Source organism: Scyliorhinus torazame, chromosome 3 (genome assembly GCF_047496885.1).
Source record: "Scyliorhinus torazame isolate Kashiwa2021f chromosome 3, sScyTor2.1, whole genome shotgun sequence".
NCBI lineage: Eukaryota > Metazoa > Chordata > Chondrichthyes > Carcharhiniformes > Scyliorhinidae > Scyliorhinus > Scyliorhinus torazame.
The window spans coordinates 136,833,739-136,853,840 of NC_092709.1; the positions used below are offsets into that span (position 1 = coordinate 136,833,739).

Genomic DNA, 20,102 nt, shown 5'->3' on the forward strand with positions numbered 1-20,102 from the left:
CGAGCTGGGATCGAACGATTTGGGGAGCTATTTATTGACAGCAGCTTTCCGTGCTTGGAGGATTTGGAGGAGGATTTTGAGCTGCCTGGGGGGAATGGATTCCGCTACTTGCAGGTGAGGGACTTTGCGCGGAGGCAGGTCTCGCCCTTTCCGCACCTACCGCTCCATGGGATAGAGGACAAGGTAGTGTCGAAAATGTGAGTGGGGGAGGGGAAGATCTCAGAAATGTATAAAGCGCTCATGGAATGGGAGGGAGCCTGATAGGGGAACTGAAGCAAAAGCGGGAAGAAGAATTGGGCAAGGAGTTAGAGGCAGGGTTGTGGGAGGACGCCCCGAGTCGAGTCAACGTGTCCTTGGCGTGTGCCAGGCTTAGCCTGATACAATTCAAATTGGTCCACAGGGCGCATATGACTTCCTTTAAGGGGTGGAGGATAGATGTGGGCGGTGTGCGGGAGGACCAACAAATCATGTCCACATGTTTAAAGCATGTCCGAGACTTAGGGGATTTTGGCAGGGATTTGTCATGTCAGTGTTGAAGGCACGGGTGGTTCAGAGTCCAGAGGTGGCGGTTTTTGGTGTGCCGGAAGACCCGGGAGTCCAGGGGGCGAGAGAGGCTGATGTTTTGGCCTGTGCCGGAGACGGATCTTATTGGTGTGGAGGGACCCAGGACCCCCGGAATTGGGGGTATGGGTCAATGACATAGCCGGGTTACTCAAACTTGATAAGATCAAGTTCGTCCTGTGAGGATCAGTGCTAGGGTTTACCTGGAGGTGGCAGCCAGAATTGACACCTACCAGATTGTCTTTCTTATTGACTGTGTAATAATTTAATGCCTGAGCTTGTATATTTTTTTTATAAATTAAGAAATTTTATTAATTTAAAAAAAATATTTTTCCAATTAAGACCAATCCACCTATTACCCTGCACGTCTTTGGGCTGTGGGGGTGAGACCCATACAGGCACAGGGAGAATATGCAAACACCACACGGACAGTGACCTGGGACCGGGATTAAACCTGGGTCCTCGCCGCCATGAGGCAGCAGTGCTAACCACCTTGTACACATGTTTTAAGAGTTTAGTCATGTATTAGTGCATGGCGTCATTGGCTACTTAAAGGGCTTTGAGTGGGTCAGTACCAAGCCTTTGTCCAGTTAACAACCATCCAATAAACCTCTATTGTGTTCAACCCATGTGCTTCAGCATTTCCATTCTTTTATCCTGCAAGTACAATTCACAACAGCTTTTGAGGTTAGTCAGGAGGAACTAACAAAATGACCAAACTTATTTTTACCTTTGAATTATCAAGAGAACAGGAGTAAAAAAAAAAAGCTCGCAGTCTCAATCAACCAAAGCTCGCGCCCAACATTCTTGCGCGCGCCTCTTACAGCCGCTCATGCCCGCGGGAGACGACAACAGAGTGAGGAGAGGGGGCGGGGCGGGGCGGTGAGGAGAGGGGGCGAGGCGGAGCGCGCGGGGCGGTGAGGAAGAGAGGGGGCGGGGCCAGAAGAGGCTGAACCGCGGCTGACATGATGTCGGTGTCGCCGCCGAGGCGCGGGGAGGACATTGAGGAAGAGGCGAGTCCCCTGGGCCCGGTTGCCGATGGAGACGAGTCTCTGTGCTTCAGCCCAAGGCCGAGTCCGTCCAGGGGGGTGGCGGAGGGCCACCCCGGCCACCATGGCAGCGAGCAGTCATCACACAGGCTGCTGGCTTACAGTGACGCACTCATCTCTATCATAGCCACAGTCATGGTAAGAGGGGCAGTGACAAGCAGCAAGGGGCGGCAGGGGTGCTGGGTTTAAATTCTGATTTAAATCACATTCCTGCCAAAGTAGGAAGAGGTGGCGAGCCTGAATCTCCTTCACAAACCAGCTTCCGCATAAATCAGTTTGGAAATTTAGCAAGAAGAATCTGGAACATATATAGGCCACAGCCTATCTATTATAGCAGATGCAATCCTTATAATAAAACGAGCAGTCTCATAAACTTCGGCCAGTGCTGCCACAGCCAACCCTTCATGTAGCTTTGTTCTTTCAAGCACTGACTGATTTATTGCCGCATTTAAAGCCACTTAATTGGATTGTTAAGGTGAATTAAAGGGATAATTGAAAGTTTGAAGTGGGATGTTTACTCCTCAGCTTGTGGATAGCAAAAACTGATTTTTGTAACGCTGCGCAAACCTTAACTCAGAATACATAACTAATTCACCACATGAGCCTTTTAGCTAAAGTTGCTAAAATGAGATTTAGCTGAAGTAATGCCACTTCAGATGCTGAGAATCAGATTTTTAAAAAGGAAGGGATGGTGGATGATTGCTTAACCGGGAACTGATGTAGGTCAGGGAACACAAGGTTGATAGGCAAACAGAACCTGCTGTGAGTTTAGATGTGGGCAGCAGAGCTTTAGATGACCAAGTCTACAGAGAGTATAATGTGGAGGACCAGTCAGGCGCAGGAGATAGACTGATGTGATCACAGAATAAACCGACTCTGCCAAATACCATTCAGGTCAGCTTTCTTCAAATCATCAGTAAATGATGGAAGGACTACTAACCAACATAATCTCAGTAGTCAAAAAAAATTGCATTACACTGGAACCACTCAACTTCAGACATGAATGGAAGCGTTAAAAGTAAGAACAAATGAGATTAGTTGCTCCTTGATAGTAATGCTGCATCTGAACAGTATGACATCAAAAATATCCTAACAAAACTGGTCAATGGGATAATGGTTAAGTGGCTGGCATCCCACTAGAAGAAAAGATAATGGTTGTTGCTGCTGGTGGCAGTCATTTGCAGTGTATCACTTGGAATTCCTCGGGTAAACATCCTCTGCCTAACCATCATGATCATCTTGTTGATGATTCCACAGTGTTTAAATGAAGCAGCTCATGTCAGCCTGCAGAAGGGCCTGTACCGCTGTGCAAAAGAGCCAGGTAATTACCACCACAATCCAGGGAAAAGACAGTCATCTTTTGATCATTGACATGCCATCATTCCTAAACCCTCCATTAATATCCTGGTGATCATTATTGGCCAGCTGAATTGGACCATGGCTACAACAGGGCACAGACTGATTAACAGCTGATGGATCTGTATTTTGTCAATATATTTATGTGTCGCCGCACTATATATCAGTCTTACAGAACTCGAGACTGAGCTTCTTGGGTGAAGTCAAGTATATCTTTATTTATGTCAGTTTCAAAGTCTATTGATCAAGTCAAATTTTATACAAATACAGAATCTAAAAAGTTGTTTGTCCAACGCAAATACAGATGGTTGAGTTGAATTCAAGATACAATTCAGTTTGGGATAATTTCTTCAGATCAAAATGCACAATACAAAAATGAAACAAAAGTAAATAGCTGTTTGCAAAGCAAAGTAGAAATAGGTTTCAAAGGTTAGGTTAAAGATGAGTTCAGAGAGCGCACAAAAGTTTTCTCCCCAGTCTCTTAAAGAAACCATAATCTTTTTAGGCTCTGTCCCCTTTCTGACTGATTGGGTTAAAATAATTATTATTGATCTAATTGACCAAAATGTTTGTCTATCAAGTTTTAAGAGATAATATGGCATGGGAAAACTTCTCTTCCTGTTTCCCACCATATTCTCCAGAACTGGGATGTTTGCCCAGTAATGATAATGTGTCTATTCTGCAACGTGGATAGTCAGTTTGAATACTGACTTCCTTATCAGATCTTTTCCCATGCTTTCAACATTTTCTGCTGTCATGGCTTAAAAGATGATTTTTAATAGTATAATGTCACTTAATCATTTCTTCCCTTAAACCTTTAATAAAGTAGGTTTCTATCACAGCTCACTTGCTGATGACCAAGTTCCTCTGTCTCATCTAAACGTTCCTCTGCCTCATCTAAAAGACTCAAGTCAGAAGTTCAACCTGTTTTCCACCCCCAGCACCCTGGCTGCAGCAAGCACTATCTACAATGTGTGCTGCAACAGTTCAATAAGGTTACTGCAACTCCCTCCATTGTGACCACTGCCACAAAGGACAGCATAGTTGTGGGAGCATCACTACCAAATTCCTCACCAAGTCATGTACTATCCTCACTTGGACAAATGTCGTTGATTTTCCATTGTTGCTAAGCCATAATCTTGGATTTCCCAACTAATACTTCTGAGGGAGCATCATCATCATCAAAAATCCTGCAACAGGTAGGAAAGTTAGACCGCCACAATTTTTTCAGGACAATTATTCATGAGCTGGGTTCAAATGCAACTCAACAAAAATCATCTACATCCTATAAATTAATTTATCTTTTGAAAATTCCCGTAGTCCCTAATCCAGTGCAAGTATTCAGCAGTTTCGTATTGACCAATTTGAGAATGTGGTACCTCAAAAGCGTTTCATATGACAAGATTTCTCTTTAAAAACAGCTCCTTACAACAGTGAGCATTATGCATACGATATTGTTTATTTTAATTATCTTGAACTATGATAGATGCATTCATTCAGAAGACCTTTCCTGCTATTGTATTGGTAAAACTAACGTTGGCGGTAAATTTGCCATATCATAGTCGCAACTCCGAGGAAGGGAAATCAGGTACCAAATCTCTATTGGCCACTTCCCATAGCTGCTACTGGCTAGCCAAAGTGCCGTTAACAGTAAAGTTGTAAAGGCCATCAGTGTGAAAGACAAGCGCCTAGAACAACTAGCAAGAAGAGAAAGTGGGAGGGAGGGAAAAATGTTAATCCTCTCCTTAGTAATAATATCCAACCTTCCTTCTTGGAAAAATAACTTTTTATGATGCATTTTTAGATCTGCCCACCAGTAACTTGAGTAACTACTGAAGTTCATTTCATTTCATTTCATTTTTCAAGTAATAATTGTCACATGCCTACTTGGAGTATTGGGAAGATTCCAATCCAGAGATTTTAGTAAGCATCTTACCATGGTGCTGTTGTTAGGATAAGATTTTTATTTTTTAATCAAACTATCTTTCATAGGTTTGTTATAAAAGTTTTTGAGAAGTTTAGTTACTTTGCATACCACATATTTATAGATTATGTTGCTGTATATTTAAAGGACTAGAAAGTAATTTCTCAGTTATGGAAGTATACAATGCCGAGAGAATTGTTTGAGTTTGCTTTCATTGTTATTTTGAACATATCAATCCGTGAAATTTTCCTGCGGACACAGATTGATTCACCCATTGACAACATTTCATAATTGATTCATTCATTGTGTTTGATTGGAAATCATGTTTAAATATCCTGCTGCCTTCCCCCAGAGTTGTAATTTTAACCTGCTCTTTTGAGCAGGCAAGTAGGAAGGTCTCAAGTTGGGGATTGGGTGTCTTTCTTTAAATTATGCAAAATGGAATTTTGATATCATCAGGTTTTGTTGCAATTTAACCCAGTTCTCATGTGGAGCAGCCTTTCTAGATAACACAAGGACTAGGAGCAGGAGTAGGCCATCTGACCCCTCGAGCATGCTCCACCTTTCAATAAGATCATGGCTGATCTTTTTATGGACACAGCTCCACTTACCCGCCCGGCTCACCATAACTCTTCATTCCTTTACTGTTCAAAAATCTATCTATCTTTGCCTTGAAAACATTCAACGAGGTAGCCTCAACTGCTTCACTAGGCAGGGAATGCCACCGATTCACAACCCTTTGGGTGAAGAAGTTCCCCCTCAACTCAGTCCTAAATCTGCTTCCCCTTATTTTGAGGCTATGCCCCCTTGTTCTAGTTTCACCTGCCAGTGGAAACAACCTCCCTGCTTCTATCTTATCTATTCCCTTCATAATTTCTCTTGTATTCCGTTTATAACCTGGCAGCAAATAAGAGCAGGGCTCAGAAAGATATGTTAGTTTGAATTTTCTTTTGGGTTCCTTGTGGTCCAAAAAGAACAGGATGATCCTCCTGACTCCATGAAAAAAATATTGGGTTTCCTATGCCATGGGATTCCCTATAGATCTCACAATAATTATGCCCTCCTAAGTACCCCAACAACTTAGCTGAGTGTGGGACCCTTTCTTCACTTACTCAGTGACATCTTGCTGCTCAAAATCATACTCCGCTCACTGGTCAGGTAGCTCTTCCCACTGGGTTCAAACCGAGAACTGGGGCAAAATTCTCCGTTACCGGCGCAAAGTCCGCCGATCGGCGCAAAAAACGGCGCAAATCTGACTTGCGTCACGTCGGGAAAATGGTTCAAAGGTCTCCGGCCCGAAATGGGCTAGCAGCGACGTGACGGGATCCGCGCTTGCGCACGTGGTTCACGCCGTGCAGCGTCATACACGCCGCACGGCGTGACGGCTCATAAGGCCGCACTGCTCCCCCCCCCCCCCCCCCCCCCCGACCAAGAACACCCGACCGGAACACCCGACTGGATGGCTGGCCGCCGCTCAGCCCCGAGGTTCCAGTCACGGGATGTGGAGGCGCTCCAGGGCGCAGTGGAGCAGAGGAGGGACGCCCTGTATCCCAGGCACGGCCGCAGAGTTGCCCCACGCCACAGCCGGCGTCTGTGGAGGGAGGTGGCAGAGGCCGTCACCGCTGCGGCCCTGACACCACGGCCAGGCACCCAGTGCCTCAAGAAGGTGAACGACCTCGTCAGAGCAGCCAGGGTGAGCCTCCCCCCCCCCCCCCCCACCTGCCCGATATCCATGTCCCCCCTCCCCCATATCCCCCCTCCCCATATCCCCCCTCCCCATATCCCCCCCTCCCCCATATCCCCCCTCCCCCATATCCCCCCCTCCCCCATATCCCCCCTCCCCCATATCCCCCCTCCCCCATATCCCCCCTCCCCCATATCCCCCTCCCCCATGTCCCCCCTCCCCCATGTCCCCCCTCCCCCATGTCCCCCCTCCCCCATATCCCCCCCACCCCCATATCCCCCCTCCCCCATATCCCCCCTACCCATATCCCCCCTCCCCCATATCCCCAAGTGAATCCAGCCCTAACCTTAACCTCTGCAATGCACGCGCAACCGATGGCGTGCATTCATATACCTGCCTAACACTGTTGCCTTTTACCCCTGCCACCCCCCCCCCCCCCCCCCCGCCACAGGAGAAGCGCGCACACAACAATAGGGAGCATGTGAGGACTGGAGGAGGTCCCGCTGATGAGAGGCCACTGACCGAACACGAGGAAAGGGCCCTGGAACTGGCTGGCGGACCTGAGGACCGGGAGGTTGCTGATGCAGAGGTCGGGGGCGTACTAGCAAGTGAGCTACCGACAGCCCGTCCCCATATCCCCCCTCCCCCATATCCCCCCTCCCCATATCACCTGATCACTGCCTGCGTGTCTAACCATGCATGCTTCATTGTGTATCGCAGGAGCAAACGTCCAGGCACCCATCCCCGCAGATGCAGACCGCCTGCAGGATGTCCCTCGGAGGCCACGGAAGATGGAGAGACCCGGACCCTCCGGCATGCGACGCCCGCAGGATGCCCCTCGAACACCACGGGAGACGGAGAGACCCGGACCCTCCGGCATGCGATGCCCGCAGGATGCCCATCGCACACCACGGGAGACGGAGAGACCCGGAACCTCCGGCATGCGATGCCCGCAGGATGCCCCTCGCACACCACGGGAGACGGAGAGACCCGGACCCCCTGCATGCGACGCCCGCAGGATGCCCCTCGCACACCACGGGAAACGGAGAGGCCTGGAGCAACAGGGAGACGACACCCCCGTCACATGCGGGAGCGACGGCGCAGGCGTGTGCCACCCAGCCACGAGGGGGGCAGCCACAGGCCCCCGTCACATCCGAGCCAGGACACCACTACCCAGGACACCACTACCCAGGACACCCCTACCCGGGACACCCCTACCCGGGACACCCCTACCCGGGACAGCACTACCCAGGAAGACAAAATACCGGACAGTGACTCAGAGTGGATGGGTGGAGACGAACCCCCACCCCAAAGTGCCATGGACTCAGAGTGGGACGAAGAGCACAACACAACGCCACTGCTGTCACCAACACCCTCCACCATCGCAGAAACACTCACCTCGGTTGGGCACTTTAGTGATGAGGCGTCTGGTACACTCACTGGTGCGCACAACACAGCCGTCCCGGTACAGCAGGTGGAGGTAGGAGCAGCAGAGGGGCCGGGCGGTCGGAGGGCAGCCCAGCCCAAGCGAACATCTGCCACCCAGATGGATCCCGGGTTCCTGGAGTTTCCACACCCACACATGGATCCGATGCAACCTCCGACCCGGAGACGAGCGAAGAGGGTGACGGCCGGCTTGCGGCGGCTGCAGTCGCAGGTGGAGGGGTCCACCCGCGTCCAGGAGCTGGAAGTGGTGCCGGTCATGCGTGCCACCCAGGCCGACACCGCACGGGTGGCGTCCGCGGTGGAGGCAATGGGTGCGACGGTGTCAGACATGGGGAACGGTTTGCGAGGCCTGGGGCTTTCCGTGCAGGCGGCGTCTGTGGCCCAGGACATGGCTGCCCTCTCACAGGAGGCCATGAGCCAGTGCCAGCGCCAGATGGCAGAGGCGCTCAACACCATGGCCCAGTCTCAGCAGGCCATAGCCCAGTCTCTGCAGGCCATGGCCAAGTCTCTGCAGACCATCGCTGAGGGCATCGGCGCCAGTGGCCATGTGCGAGCCGGCGTCGCACTGTCACAGACAGGGTTTGCCAACCCCCTGGGCTCCATGGCTGCAAACCTGCAGACCCCTGTCGATACCAGCACGGGCCTCCAGGACTGGCAGCGCCAGATGCCGGCGGGGCGTCGGATGGCCAGTCCGTTCGCATCCCCCACCCATGTAGAGGCCTGGGGGCCATCGGGCATCCCGAGGGAGGAGGAGGTGGTGTGGTCCGTCCCGGGTCCCCCTGTAGGGGAGGTCCGGGAACACCGCGACACCTCGGACCCCCCCCCCTTCCGTCCCAGGTGCATCGGGTGGGCAACGGGCAGGACAGGCTGGCAGCTCGCCATCCCAGTCGCCCGGGCCGCAGCCTGGCCCACCTAGGCCAGGACGCCCCAGGAAACGGCCGCCAAAGGGATCCAGTGTCAGAGGGCAGGAATCACAGGAGTCCACCTCCAGTTCTGCTGTACCGTCTGGGGAACCACGTAGACGTAGTCAAAGGGCCCGTAAGGCCAAACAATTAGACACTGAGTAAGTTGGCACGGGTGCAGGGCACAGATGAGTTTTAGGGGCTCGGGCACATGCATGAACTCGTTTGGTTACTAAAGTCAATGTTACACCTACAGAAGCTGCCTTTGTGCTCTGTCCAAAGCGTGCGGGGGTGTCATGTACGTTGAGCGCAAGTGTGTGTGTGAGGTGTGGTCTTGCCTCAGCCCCAGGTGAGTCTGCCCCCTCCCCCCTGGGCCGCCATCAACATCCCCCCTCTGCGGCAGCCTGCGCCGCATCTCTGGCACGCTCCTCCTCATCCAGGGCAACATGGACATTAGCGGCTGCCACCACGGCGGCCAACATCGCTGGATGATCGGAAAACATGACGGCCTGGTTGGGGGGGGGGGGGAGAACGACGACATGTCATCATTGCCCATATCCCCTCCTTCCCCCCCAGCCAGGTGGCATGGACCGCATGGGTCCAACTGTTGGAGGCTGGCACCTGGCCATGTGGACCAAATCACTTGCCCCCCCCCCATCCCCCTCCCCGGCACGGACCCCAACCTCCTCCCCGGCACGGGCCCCCCCCCCCCCATCCTCCTCCCCGGCACGGACCCCCCCCCATCCTCCTCCCCGGCACGGACCCCCCCCCATCCTCCTCCCCGGCACGGACCCCCCCCATCCTCCTCCCCGGCACGCCCCCCCCCCCCCATCTTCCTCCCCGGCACGGACCCCCCCATCCTCCTCTCCGGCAGGGACCCCGACCTCCTCCCCGGCAGGGACCCCGACCTCCTCCCCGGCACGGACCCCCATCCCCCTCCCCGGCACGGACCCCTCCCCGGCATGGACCCCCCCATCCTCCTCCCCGGCACGGATCCCCCTCCCCCTCCCCGGCACGGAACCCCCCATCCTCCTCCCCGGCACGGACCCCAACCTCCTCCCCGGCACGGACCCCCCCATCCTCCTCCCCGGCACGGACCCCAACCTCCTCCCCGGCACGGGACCCCCCCTCCCCATCCCCCTCCCCGGCACGGACCCATCCCCGTCCCCGGCACGGACCCCCCCATCCCCCTCCCCGGCACGGACCCCAACCTCCTCCCCGGCACGGATCCCCCTCCCCGGCACGGACCTCAACCTCCTCCCCGGCACGGATCCCCCTCCCCGGCACGGACCCCCCATCCCCCTCCCCGGCACGGACCCCCCATCCTTCTCCCCGGCACGGACCCCCCTCCCGGCACTCCCCCGGAGCCCAGCCCACTCTAACCACCGCACACACACACACACAACCCGAGACACACCTCTCCCCACACATTCAGACTGCGGCCACGCCATCGCCTGCCCAGCGGCCAACCCCCCAGGCCGTCACTCACCTCCACGCTGGTTTGATTTACGTCGACGTGAACGGTCATCACGTCGACGGGACTTCGGCCCATCCGGAAGGGAGAATATCGGCAGGCCCAAAATCGGCTGCCTTGCGCAGACCCGTGCCATTCTCTGACCTCAGCGGCGCCATTAACGCCCCGCCGACTTTTCTCCCTTCGGAGACTTCGGCAACCGGCGGGGGTGGGATTCACGGCGGCCAACGGCCATTCTCCGACCCGCTGGGGGGTCGGAGAATGACGCCCCTGATAAGAGGATCTATGCAGATGAGACACAGAATTTAAAATTTCCCAGACCCCTCAAATGTGGAGGGACAGGCAGTTTTCCATCTGATATAGCCCCCGGCCACAAAGCTCCCAGAAAGGATTTCAAATTGGGCTTGGGTATTTTGAATGCAGCATTTGAAAGATATAGATTTACCGATAGATATAATGAACACTGATTGGAAAGCCTAGGTTGTGATCTGTTTAATATTCTACTTTGAATTTCCAATCAATTAAGACTGGAAAGAGTTAAAATGTAGTATAACATATACACTTTTATAGCGGATATATTTACAGCACGCAGTTTACCTCTCCAGCTCCATCTTGCTCCGAGAATGAGGGAGAATGGATAGCCTTCCCATTATTTTTAGGAACTCAGTGGATTTCACACTAATTGCCCACTGAACTCACCAGAGAAAGTTTAACCTAGTAATTAAGATAATTTTAATGATATAATAATGATGCAGTCAACCTCTAGAATAGATAGGGAACCATTTAAATGGTTCAACTTCATTCCTGCATGTAATCAATCATTGTTAGAGGTAAAAGTTGTCAAATTAAAAATGTTTACTTTTTTTTTGTTTTTGTCTCTTTCCTCTTCTGTCTCTGTTAATCCAGTCTTTCTTTACCTCTTTTATGTTCTCTTTCTGTGCCTGACTGGGCTAATTCTCACTACCTCTCCATCCTTCCTCTGTTTCGCTCAGTCTTTACACCTGTTATTCTAGATGTCTTGTTGCTCATGCCATGCTATTATCTGAACACACTTCCAGCAAATTATGACACAAAAGGCTTTGCGCTGGATGATGCTGAAAAAAGTCTTAACTGATGGCCAACTCCACAAGGTACCCAGCAATATCTTGCTCAATCATTTGTGAGCATACTACACCTGCCTTTTCACCATTGTGTGACTAGGAAATGGGATCAGGCAGCAGTGGGGGGGACCAGCAGTTTGTCCACATAATAAGCAATAGCTGTGATAGAGTACCAGGAAAGCTACTGCACCTGTAGTTAATTAAATTATTTGTTGGTGGTAGCATTAATTTTGCTGCCCACTGATTAACAACATAACAGGAGCTTTTAAGTACAAGATTTTAAAATCTTGGACCAAAGCATTAATACATTTTTAAATCTGTTGTATTGTTCTTGCTTCTAGATTTTGCCTGTATGTCACACAAAAATTAGAGCTGATCAGGTATTGTACCTCTTTAAAACTTAAATATAATTTTCAAAAAATATCATTGTTGTTATTTCATGTGATTTTTATGCATGAATAGAAGGAATTTATGTTTGTCTAATGTGTATCAAAACTATAGAACAGAATATCAGTAATGGGATATTGGAGTTTCTCCCCATTTTTTACTTTATCCAATTAAGCGGCAATTTAGCGTGGCCAATCCACCTAACCTGTGCATCTTTGGGTTGTGGGGATGAGACTCACGCAGACATGGGGGAATGTGCAGCTCCACATGGACAGTGAGCCAGGCACGGGATCAAACCCGGGACCTCAGCGCCATGAGCCAGCAGTGCTAACCACCGTGTTGCCCTGAGTTTCTCTCCATTTCTAATAAAGCAGGATGTCTCTGAGTTAGAAAACCAGGAGTTCAAGCCCCATTCCAGGATTTAAGCATAAAATCTAGATAACACTTCAGTTTACTACTGAGGGAGCACTGCACTATGCTAGGTGGTGTCCTTTGTTGAAAATATAAAAGGAGGCACTCTCTGCCCTCTTAGGTTCTCATAAACATTCCCATGGTACTATTCAAAAAATAAAGACTTTTCCCATGTTCTCCACAACCAACACTATCAAAAATGGATTAACTGCTTATTCATCACATTGTTTTTTGTGGGTCCTTGCTGTGTGAAAATTGGTTATTTACCAACAAAACAATAGTGGCTGCACGTCAAAACTAATTGATTAGCTGTAAAATAGTTCTAATTTATTTCTATTGAAAGGCCATTATTTCATGATGACTGATGAGCAGTTGGTATTTGAACATAGAATCTTTAAAGTTCAGAAGGTGGCCATTTGGCCCATCGGGTCTGCGCCAACCCTCTGAAAGAGCAACTTACCTAGGCCACTCCACTGCCCTATCCCCATAATCCCACCTAACCTGCATATCTTTGGACACCAAGGGGCAATTTAGCATGGTTAATCCACCTAACTTGCATATCTTCGAACTGTGGGAGGAAACCAGAGCACTCGAAGGAAACCCACTAAGACAGGGGGAGAACCTGCAAATTCCACACATACAGTCACCAAAGGCTGGAATCGAACCCGGGTCCCTGATGCTGTGAGACAGCAGTGCTAACCATTGTGCCACTGTGCTGCCTTGATGCTTATTCACCAGTGTAGGTCAACCCAAGTCATACTGGAGTATTAAACACAAAAAGCAAGGTTATATGGGCAACATACAAGTGCTCCAGTTTCCTGGCAGCATAGCCGTGTTCAAGATTTGCTGCAGGTTTCTGAGCCAGAGATACAATTCCCATACAGACAGGAAAAAGAAAATTTATATACTAGTTTTAAATAATTAAGTAACTTGTGGTTTATGTTTAAAAATGAAGCTAATTTCAGTTTAATTATAATCCAAATGTGAATTTTATAATTTATGGAAGTACAACACCACATAGTAGTTGAGTATTTTTTTTGATGAAATCCACTGCTAGATAACATCATTTTATTTTCTAAATCAGGAACTGGAAGAAAGCCTGCAGCAGCTTCTCTCAACCAAGATCGCTGTATACATTATGACATTTTTAATAGTGACTGTAGCTTGGGCTTCACATATCAGGTAAGTGTTATTTTTAACAATTGCAGTGCAGTTTTAGTAAAGATACAGGTACTGTGCTCAGCAGAGAGAAATAATAAATGTTTGTAATGCCTCTCTTTTTCTGTAAAATATGTGAAGAGATATCACACTAATTTCAGGCAGATCAGTTGTTTTGTATGAATATGATCTTACCTTGTATTCCCAGTTGGGGAAAAAAAAAATCAGCTTTTATTTGTATTACTTATGAACCAATTTTGATGAGAACTGCAATTTTTTTGATAGATTGTTCCAAGTGATTGAACGAATAGATGATGTTCTTGCTCTTCTCAACTTGGTGAGTGTACAATCTGCTCAGAATATCACAACAACTAAACAAAGCACAAATCGTGTTCACTATTATGAAATAGTTCTTGTAACTCTGTCATTAGTTAGATGTTACCTTTGTAGGTTGCACATTGTAATTGTTCCTGGTGCTATGATTGTATTTGTGGATCTTTTACATTGCATTCTGTACAAGTAATAGTGTAATGTTACCATTTCTTCCTGACCTCTAATGACAGAAAATAGCTGTGCCAGAGTCCAGAAAGGTTCCAAGTCAATCCTCTATCTATGTTGAGTTAGCTGATCTTGAACTAAAGTAATAACGGTAGAGGCACTACAGTTAGCACCAGGGTCCTAGGGTTAGGGAGAGGAAAATCAGTTGGGTTACTGTGTGTAGATTTTGGATCTTGCTCAACTGCAGTGTTCTTTATGTTGTTATCCATTGCTACTTACTTTCATACCATTTAATCAGCTAATAGAGGTAAATTGGCCACTGTTGTACCAATCCCAATGAGGTAGAGAGGAACAATCGGTTGAGATTAAAGACGAACAAAACAATTCAACTTTTTAAAAAGTGGTTGAAAATGCCACTCTCGCATTACATGGCTTTTAAAAATGTATTGCTGGAAAAAGACACCAACTGTCAAAGCTTTTCGGCATCAGGACAGAAGCACCGGGGCCGGACCGGTACCCGGTGGAGTTTTATAAAGAGTTCTCGGGGATTTTAGGGCCATTGTTGGTCAAGGTTTTCAATGAGGCAAGGGACAGAGGAGTGCTGCCCCCGACGATGTCACAGGTCACTATTTAATTGATATTGAAGCGGGACAAGAACCCGGAGCTATGTGGGTCATATAGGCCGATTTTCCTGCTTAATGTGGATGCCAAGTTGCCGGCCAAACTTTTGGCCTCCAGGATTGAAGACTGTGTGCCGGATATGCCCCCGGAGAGTGGGGAGGTTAAGGTAGTTGTGGCAATGGATGCGGAAAAGGCGTTCGACCGGGTGGAGTGGGACTATCTATGGGAGGTGCAGGGACGATTTGGGTGCGGTAGGGGCTTTATCGACTGGGTCAGGCTGTTGTACCAGGCCCAGAAGGCTAGTGTTAGGACGACCTCGGATTATTTTAGACTGTACCGGGGGACAAGACAGGGGTGCCCCCTCTTCCCACTGCTGTTTGCGTTAACTATAGAGCCGCTGGCAATTGCTCTCAAAAGCTTCAAGGGGCTGATTCGGGGGGGAGGGGGGGGTGGAACATAGAGTCTTGCTGTATGCGGACGACCTGCTCTTGTACGTATCAGATCCAAGGGCAGGGATGGGTGAAATTATGCTGATTTTGGGGAATTTGGCCAGTTTTCGGGGTATAAACTGAATATGGCAAAGAGTGAGATGTTTGTAATCCAGGCGAGGAGTCAGGAGGGTCGGCTGAGGGAGCTGCCGTTTAGGTTAGTAGGGGGACAGTTTCAGGTACTAGGGATACAAGTAGCGCGCGACTGGGGCCGTTTACACAAGTTGAACTTGTCCTGGTTGGTTGAACAGATAAGGGGCGAGTTTCGGAGATGGGATGCGCTCCCGCTGTCGTTAGCGGGGAGAGGGCAGATGGTTAAAATGATGGTCCTACCGCGATTTTTGTTCGTATTTCAGTGTCTCCCTATTTTCATCCCGCGGTCCTTTTTTAAGAGGGTTAATAAAATCATCCTGGGCTTTGTGTGGACGGGTAAGTCCCCATGAGTGAAGAAGGTGATGCTCGAGCGGTATCGGGGGGAGGGTGGGGCTTGCACTGCCGAATTTCAGTAATTATTAGTGTGCGGCTAACATAGCCATGATAAGGAAGTGGGTGGTGGGGGCGGGGTCGGTTTGGGAGCGGATGGAGGCAGCTTTGTGTCGGGGCACCAGTTTGGGGGCGTTGACAACGGCACCTCTGCCGTTCCCGCCGGCGAGGTACTCCACCAGCCCCGTAGTGGTGGCGGCCTTGAGAATCTGGGGTCAGTGGAGGAGGTATGTTGGAGCAGGGGGAGCATCGGTCTGGTCCCCAATATGTGACAACCACCGGTTTGCCCCAGGAAGCTTGGATACGGGGTTCCGAGTATGGCGAAGGGCGGGAATTGAGAGGATGGGGGACCTGTTTTTAGAGGGGAGCTTCCCTAGCTTGAGGGCGCTGGAGAAGAAGTTTGGGTTGGGAAGGGGGAACGAATTTACATATTTACAGGTGTGGGACTTTCTGCGCAGGCAGGTATCATCCTTCCCACTCCTGCCACTAAGGGGAATCCAGGATAGGGTATTGTCTAGGGGATGGGTGGGAGAGGGGAGCCTCTCGGACATCTACAAAGAGCTCATGGGGGCGGAGGAGACGCAGACCGAGGAGCTGAAGCGTAAGTGGGAGGAGGAGCTTGGTGGTGAGATGGAGGATGGCTTATGGCGGACACGTTGAGTATGGTCAACGCGACCGCATCGTGCGCCAGGCTCAGCTTGTTGCAATCCAAGGTGGTCCATCGGGCCCACATGACAGTAGTCCGGTGGAGTAGATTCTTTGGGGTGGAGGACAGGTGTGTGAAGTGTGCGGGAGGACCAGCGAACCATGTTCACATATTCTTAGGTGTGCCCAAAAGGGGATATTGGCAGGGATTCGTGGACGTCATGTCCAGAGTATTTTAAAAAAAAGGGTGGCAATGAGTCCAGGGGTGGCGATTTCGGGGTGTCGGAAGACCCGGGAATCGAGGAGAAAGAGGCAGATGTTTTGGCCTTTGCTTCCCTGGTAGCCCAGAGACGGATACTGCTAGCTTGGAGGGACTCAAAGCCCCCGAAGTCGGAGACCTGGCAAACTGACACGCGAGCTTTCTCGGCCTAGAGAAGATTAAGTTCGCCTTGAGAGGTTCACTGTTAGGGTTCGCCTGGAGGTGGCAACCATTCATCGACTTCTTCATGGAGAATTAATCGTCAGCGGGGGGGGAGGGGTTAGGGTAGCGTAGAATAGGGAGTCAATTAGGTGGGTCTTGGCAGGATGGGAGTCAGTGATTGCACTATGTTTATTGTTCTTTGCACATTGTTTCTATGCTGTTGCTGTTTGTAATGCCAAAAATACCTCATAAAAATTGTTTATTAAAAAAAAGTGTACAGAATTCCGACAGTGCAAAAGGAGGCCCATCGAGTCTGCACCGACCATCTGAAAGAGCACCCGATCTAGGCCCACTCCCCAACCCTATCCCCGTAACCCCATTCTAACCTGCACTTCTTTGGACTATGGGAGGAAATCGGAGCACACGGGAAACTTACACCGATACGGGGAGAATGTGCTCATGCATTTGCTTTGTTTGGCCCTTGTTCCACACTGTAACCAATCACTATTTGTCGACGTACTTTGTCAATAATTCTTTTTTGTCTACTGTGTACGTTCCCTTGGCCGCAGAAAAATACTTTTCACTGTACTTCGGTACATGTGACAATCAATCAATCAATCAAACTCCACACACCAAGGCCAGAATTGAACTCTGGCCCCTGGCGCTGCGAGGCAGAAATGCTAACCACTGTGCCGCCCACAAATAAATTATAGTCTGTGCTGCCTGTACGCATCGATCAGAAAACAGCACTATTGTAGGAGTATACAGCATTGAAGAACAGTAATATCAGATTCTTTTAAAATGGCAAATATTTTTCCAAAACCTGCATAAATAGGCTGACAACGTGTAAGCTGCATCACACTTCCAAATCCCAATGCCTTTATGATGAGTCAGAGTAGCTGCAGAGAAGAAAAGAAAAATATCCAAATCCTGCACTCTGCATCTTACTACACTGTGGAATGTCCTGTCCACTCTACTCAAAGATGTGCAGGTCAAGAATTTGCCTGCTCAGTCACAGGAAGACCCATGGCAAAAAACCCCGACCCTGAGGAGATGTCAGGTGTGATTCACCCGAAAAATTTCTATATCTGGTTTCAGGCACGTTTAGCGGGATGTTTCTCGGCGGCTGCATTTTGGCATTTCCCACTTTTTTTTCCATGACAAAGTTCTACTTTTTCTCTTTGTATTTTGTAAAATAAACCTGTCCTTAATGTTTATCTGTATGGTGTGATGTTGCAGCCAGCGGATCTGAATTACACTGCCAAGTCAGTTCAGAACTCCTTTTACTAATTACTAATGTTAGGAGAGTTGGAGCAGGTACATCATTTACTCTTCTTCAGATTTCATGCTATGTTTGGGAAGTCAATTTTTAAAAAGTATAGTTTACATGAGCTAAAGGTGTACTGCACCCGATGTGAAGCCCAAGTGATGCAAAACTGTCCAGTAGAGGGGGTTTAGCAAATCATATTTTCAGTTACTCAAGATTCAGATTGAGAGCTCACTCTGCAATTACCCTGCCATTTTTCATCAATACAAATTTTACACCACTTTCTATTGAAGCAAAAATAATTACAAAAGCAACCTTATTTGGTATTGGTGTCAGATACATTGCATCCTCAGTCTGTATTGGTACCTAAAGTGGTCTAATATTTCTTTTTTTAGGCTTGTATGATGCTCATAACCTTCCTGCCTTATACGGTAAGTAATTGTATACAATAAGTTGATATACTATAGAAGTTGCAACATTTACAGTATATATGAATAGCACATGCCATCATGTTTTAAAGCAGTAATTGTGTTTTTAATATATTCCTTTTGAGAAAATGTGCAATGCGTTGATATCATGAACACTAAAAAGGATGATTTTGCATGGTAAATCTTTTTAAAATTATTAAATACAACCCTGTTAAGGTATTTCACATTTACTTTTATTTGGTGGGAGTTGGAATTATAGACACCTTACTTAATTCACAGTGCAAAGCACTCTGAGGGAGGAAGATTGTTAGCCCGCAGATGTGTCCATATTGGTACCAACAACATAGGTAGATAGAGAGACGAGGTCCTGTAGGCAGAATGTACGGAGCTAGGAAATAAATTAGCAAAAGGATCTCAAAGGTAGTCATCTCCAGATTACTCCTGGTGCCATGTACAAATGGGTAGAGCAAATTAATGTCTGACTGAAGAGCTGGTGAAGGAGAGAGGGCTTTAGATTCCTGGGACATTGGAACCACTGGTGAAGATGGGACCTGTAGAAAGCAGTTGGGTTGCACATGACCAGAGCCAGGACCAATGTCCTTGCAAGGCGATTTGCTGGTGCTATTGGGAAAGGTTTAAACTAACTTAGCAGTGAACCAATATTGAAGAGAAAAAACAAGGTGTACCGAGAATTAGGAGCGACAGATCGCACTAGAGTAGGTTGTGGTCAGGGTAATGTGATACGTCTGAATAGGTTTACTGTGCATGTATGTGAATATATGAAGAGTGGTAAATAAGATTGATGAATAACAAGTGTACATAGCCCCATGGAAATATGATGTTGTGGCAGTAATGGGGACTGCATTAAAAAAAGGCAGGCCTGCATACAAGTTGTGCAGGAAATATAGGGAAGGAAAGATCAGAGGCGGAGTTGCCATATTGATTAAGGAGAATATTATAGCACTCGGAAGAGAGGATGTCCTGAAGAGGTAAAGGACTGAATGTATTTGGTTAGAGCTTAAAAAAAATTAGAGGTACCATTACACTCCTGGGTGTATTCTATGGCCACAATCCAGTGTGAATGATCCACAAATTTTCAAGGAAACTATCAGAGAGATACAAGAGCCGAAGTGTTGTTATAATAGAGACTTTATCTTAATATAAACTGGAATAGTGATGGTGTAAAGCTCAAAGAGGGGGAAGAGTTTCTCGAGTGGGTACAGGAGAATTTTCTGCATCAGTATGTTTCCGGTCCAAAAAGGAAGGCGGCATTACTGTATCTGGTTCCAGGGATGAGGTGGGCAAAGTGGATCAAATGGCAATATGGAATATTTGGGGACAAACATCATAGTATTATCAGGTTTAAGTTGACTACAGAAAAGGATAAGGGACATTCCAGAGTAAAAATAATTAATTGGGCAAACGTACATTAGAACTATAGAAGCAGGAGTAGGCAATTCAGTTCCACCATTTAATACCATCACGGCTGATCTCCCCTCGGCCTCGACTCCACTTTCTTGTCCATTCTCCATAACCCTTCAATCCATTACTAATTAAAAATCTTGTCCATCTCCACTGCATTCTAGGGTAGTGAATTCCACAGATTCATGACCCTTTGAGAAAAGTAATTTATCCTCATCTTTGTTTTAAATCTGCTACACCTTATCATAAAACTATGATTGCCCCACAAGTGGAAGCATCCTCTCTATGTCTACTTTCATCATATATATACCTCAATTATATCTCCTCTCATTCTTCTAAACTCGAGACTATATGCCTAAACTGCTCAATCTCACTTC

General features: G+C 48.5%; 1 protein-coding gene across 1 annotated transcript in view; it reads left to right on the forward strand.

Annotated features, from left to right (window-relative positions):
- Nucleotides 1-1,491: 1,491 nt before the first annotated feature.
- tmem175 (transmembrane protein 175) overlaps nucleotides 1,492-20,102 on the forward strand; it is a 40,928-nt gene continuing 22,317 nt past the window's right edge. Inside the window, exons 1-5 of the mRNA XM_072496249.1 lie at nucleotides 1,492-1,748; nucleotides 11,838-11,876; nucleotides 13,379-13,476; nucleotides 13,738-13,789; nucleotides 18,271-18,306. Of these exons, the coding sequence (XP_072352350.1) occupies nucleotides 1,527-1,748; nucleotides 11,838-11,876; nucleotides 13,379-13,476; nucleotides 13,738-13,789; nucleotides 18,271-18,306 (447 nt within the window). The 5' untranslated portion in view covers nucleotides 1,492-1,526. The remainder of the gene's footprint in view (nucleotides 1,749-11,837; nucleotides 11,877-13,378; nucleotides 13,477-13,737; nucleotides 13,790-18,270; nucleotides 18,307-20,102) is intronic.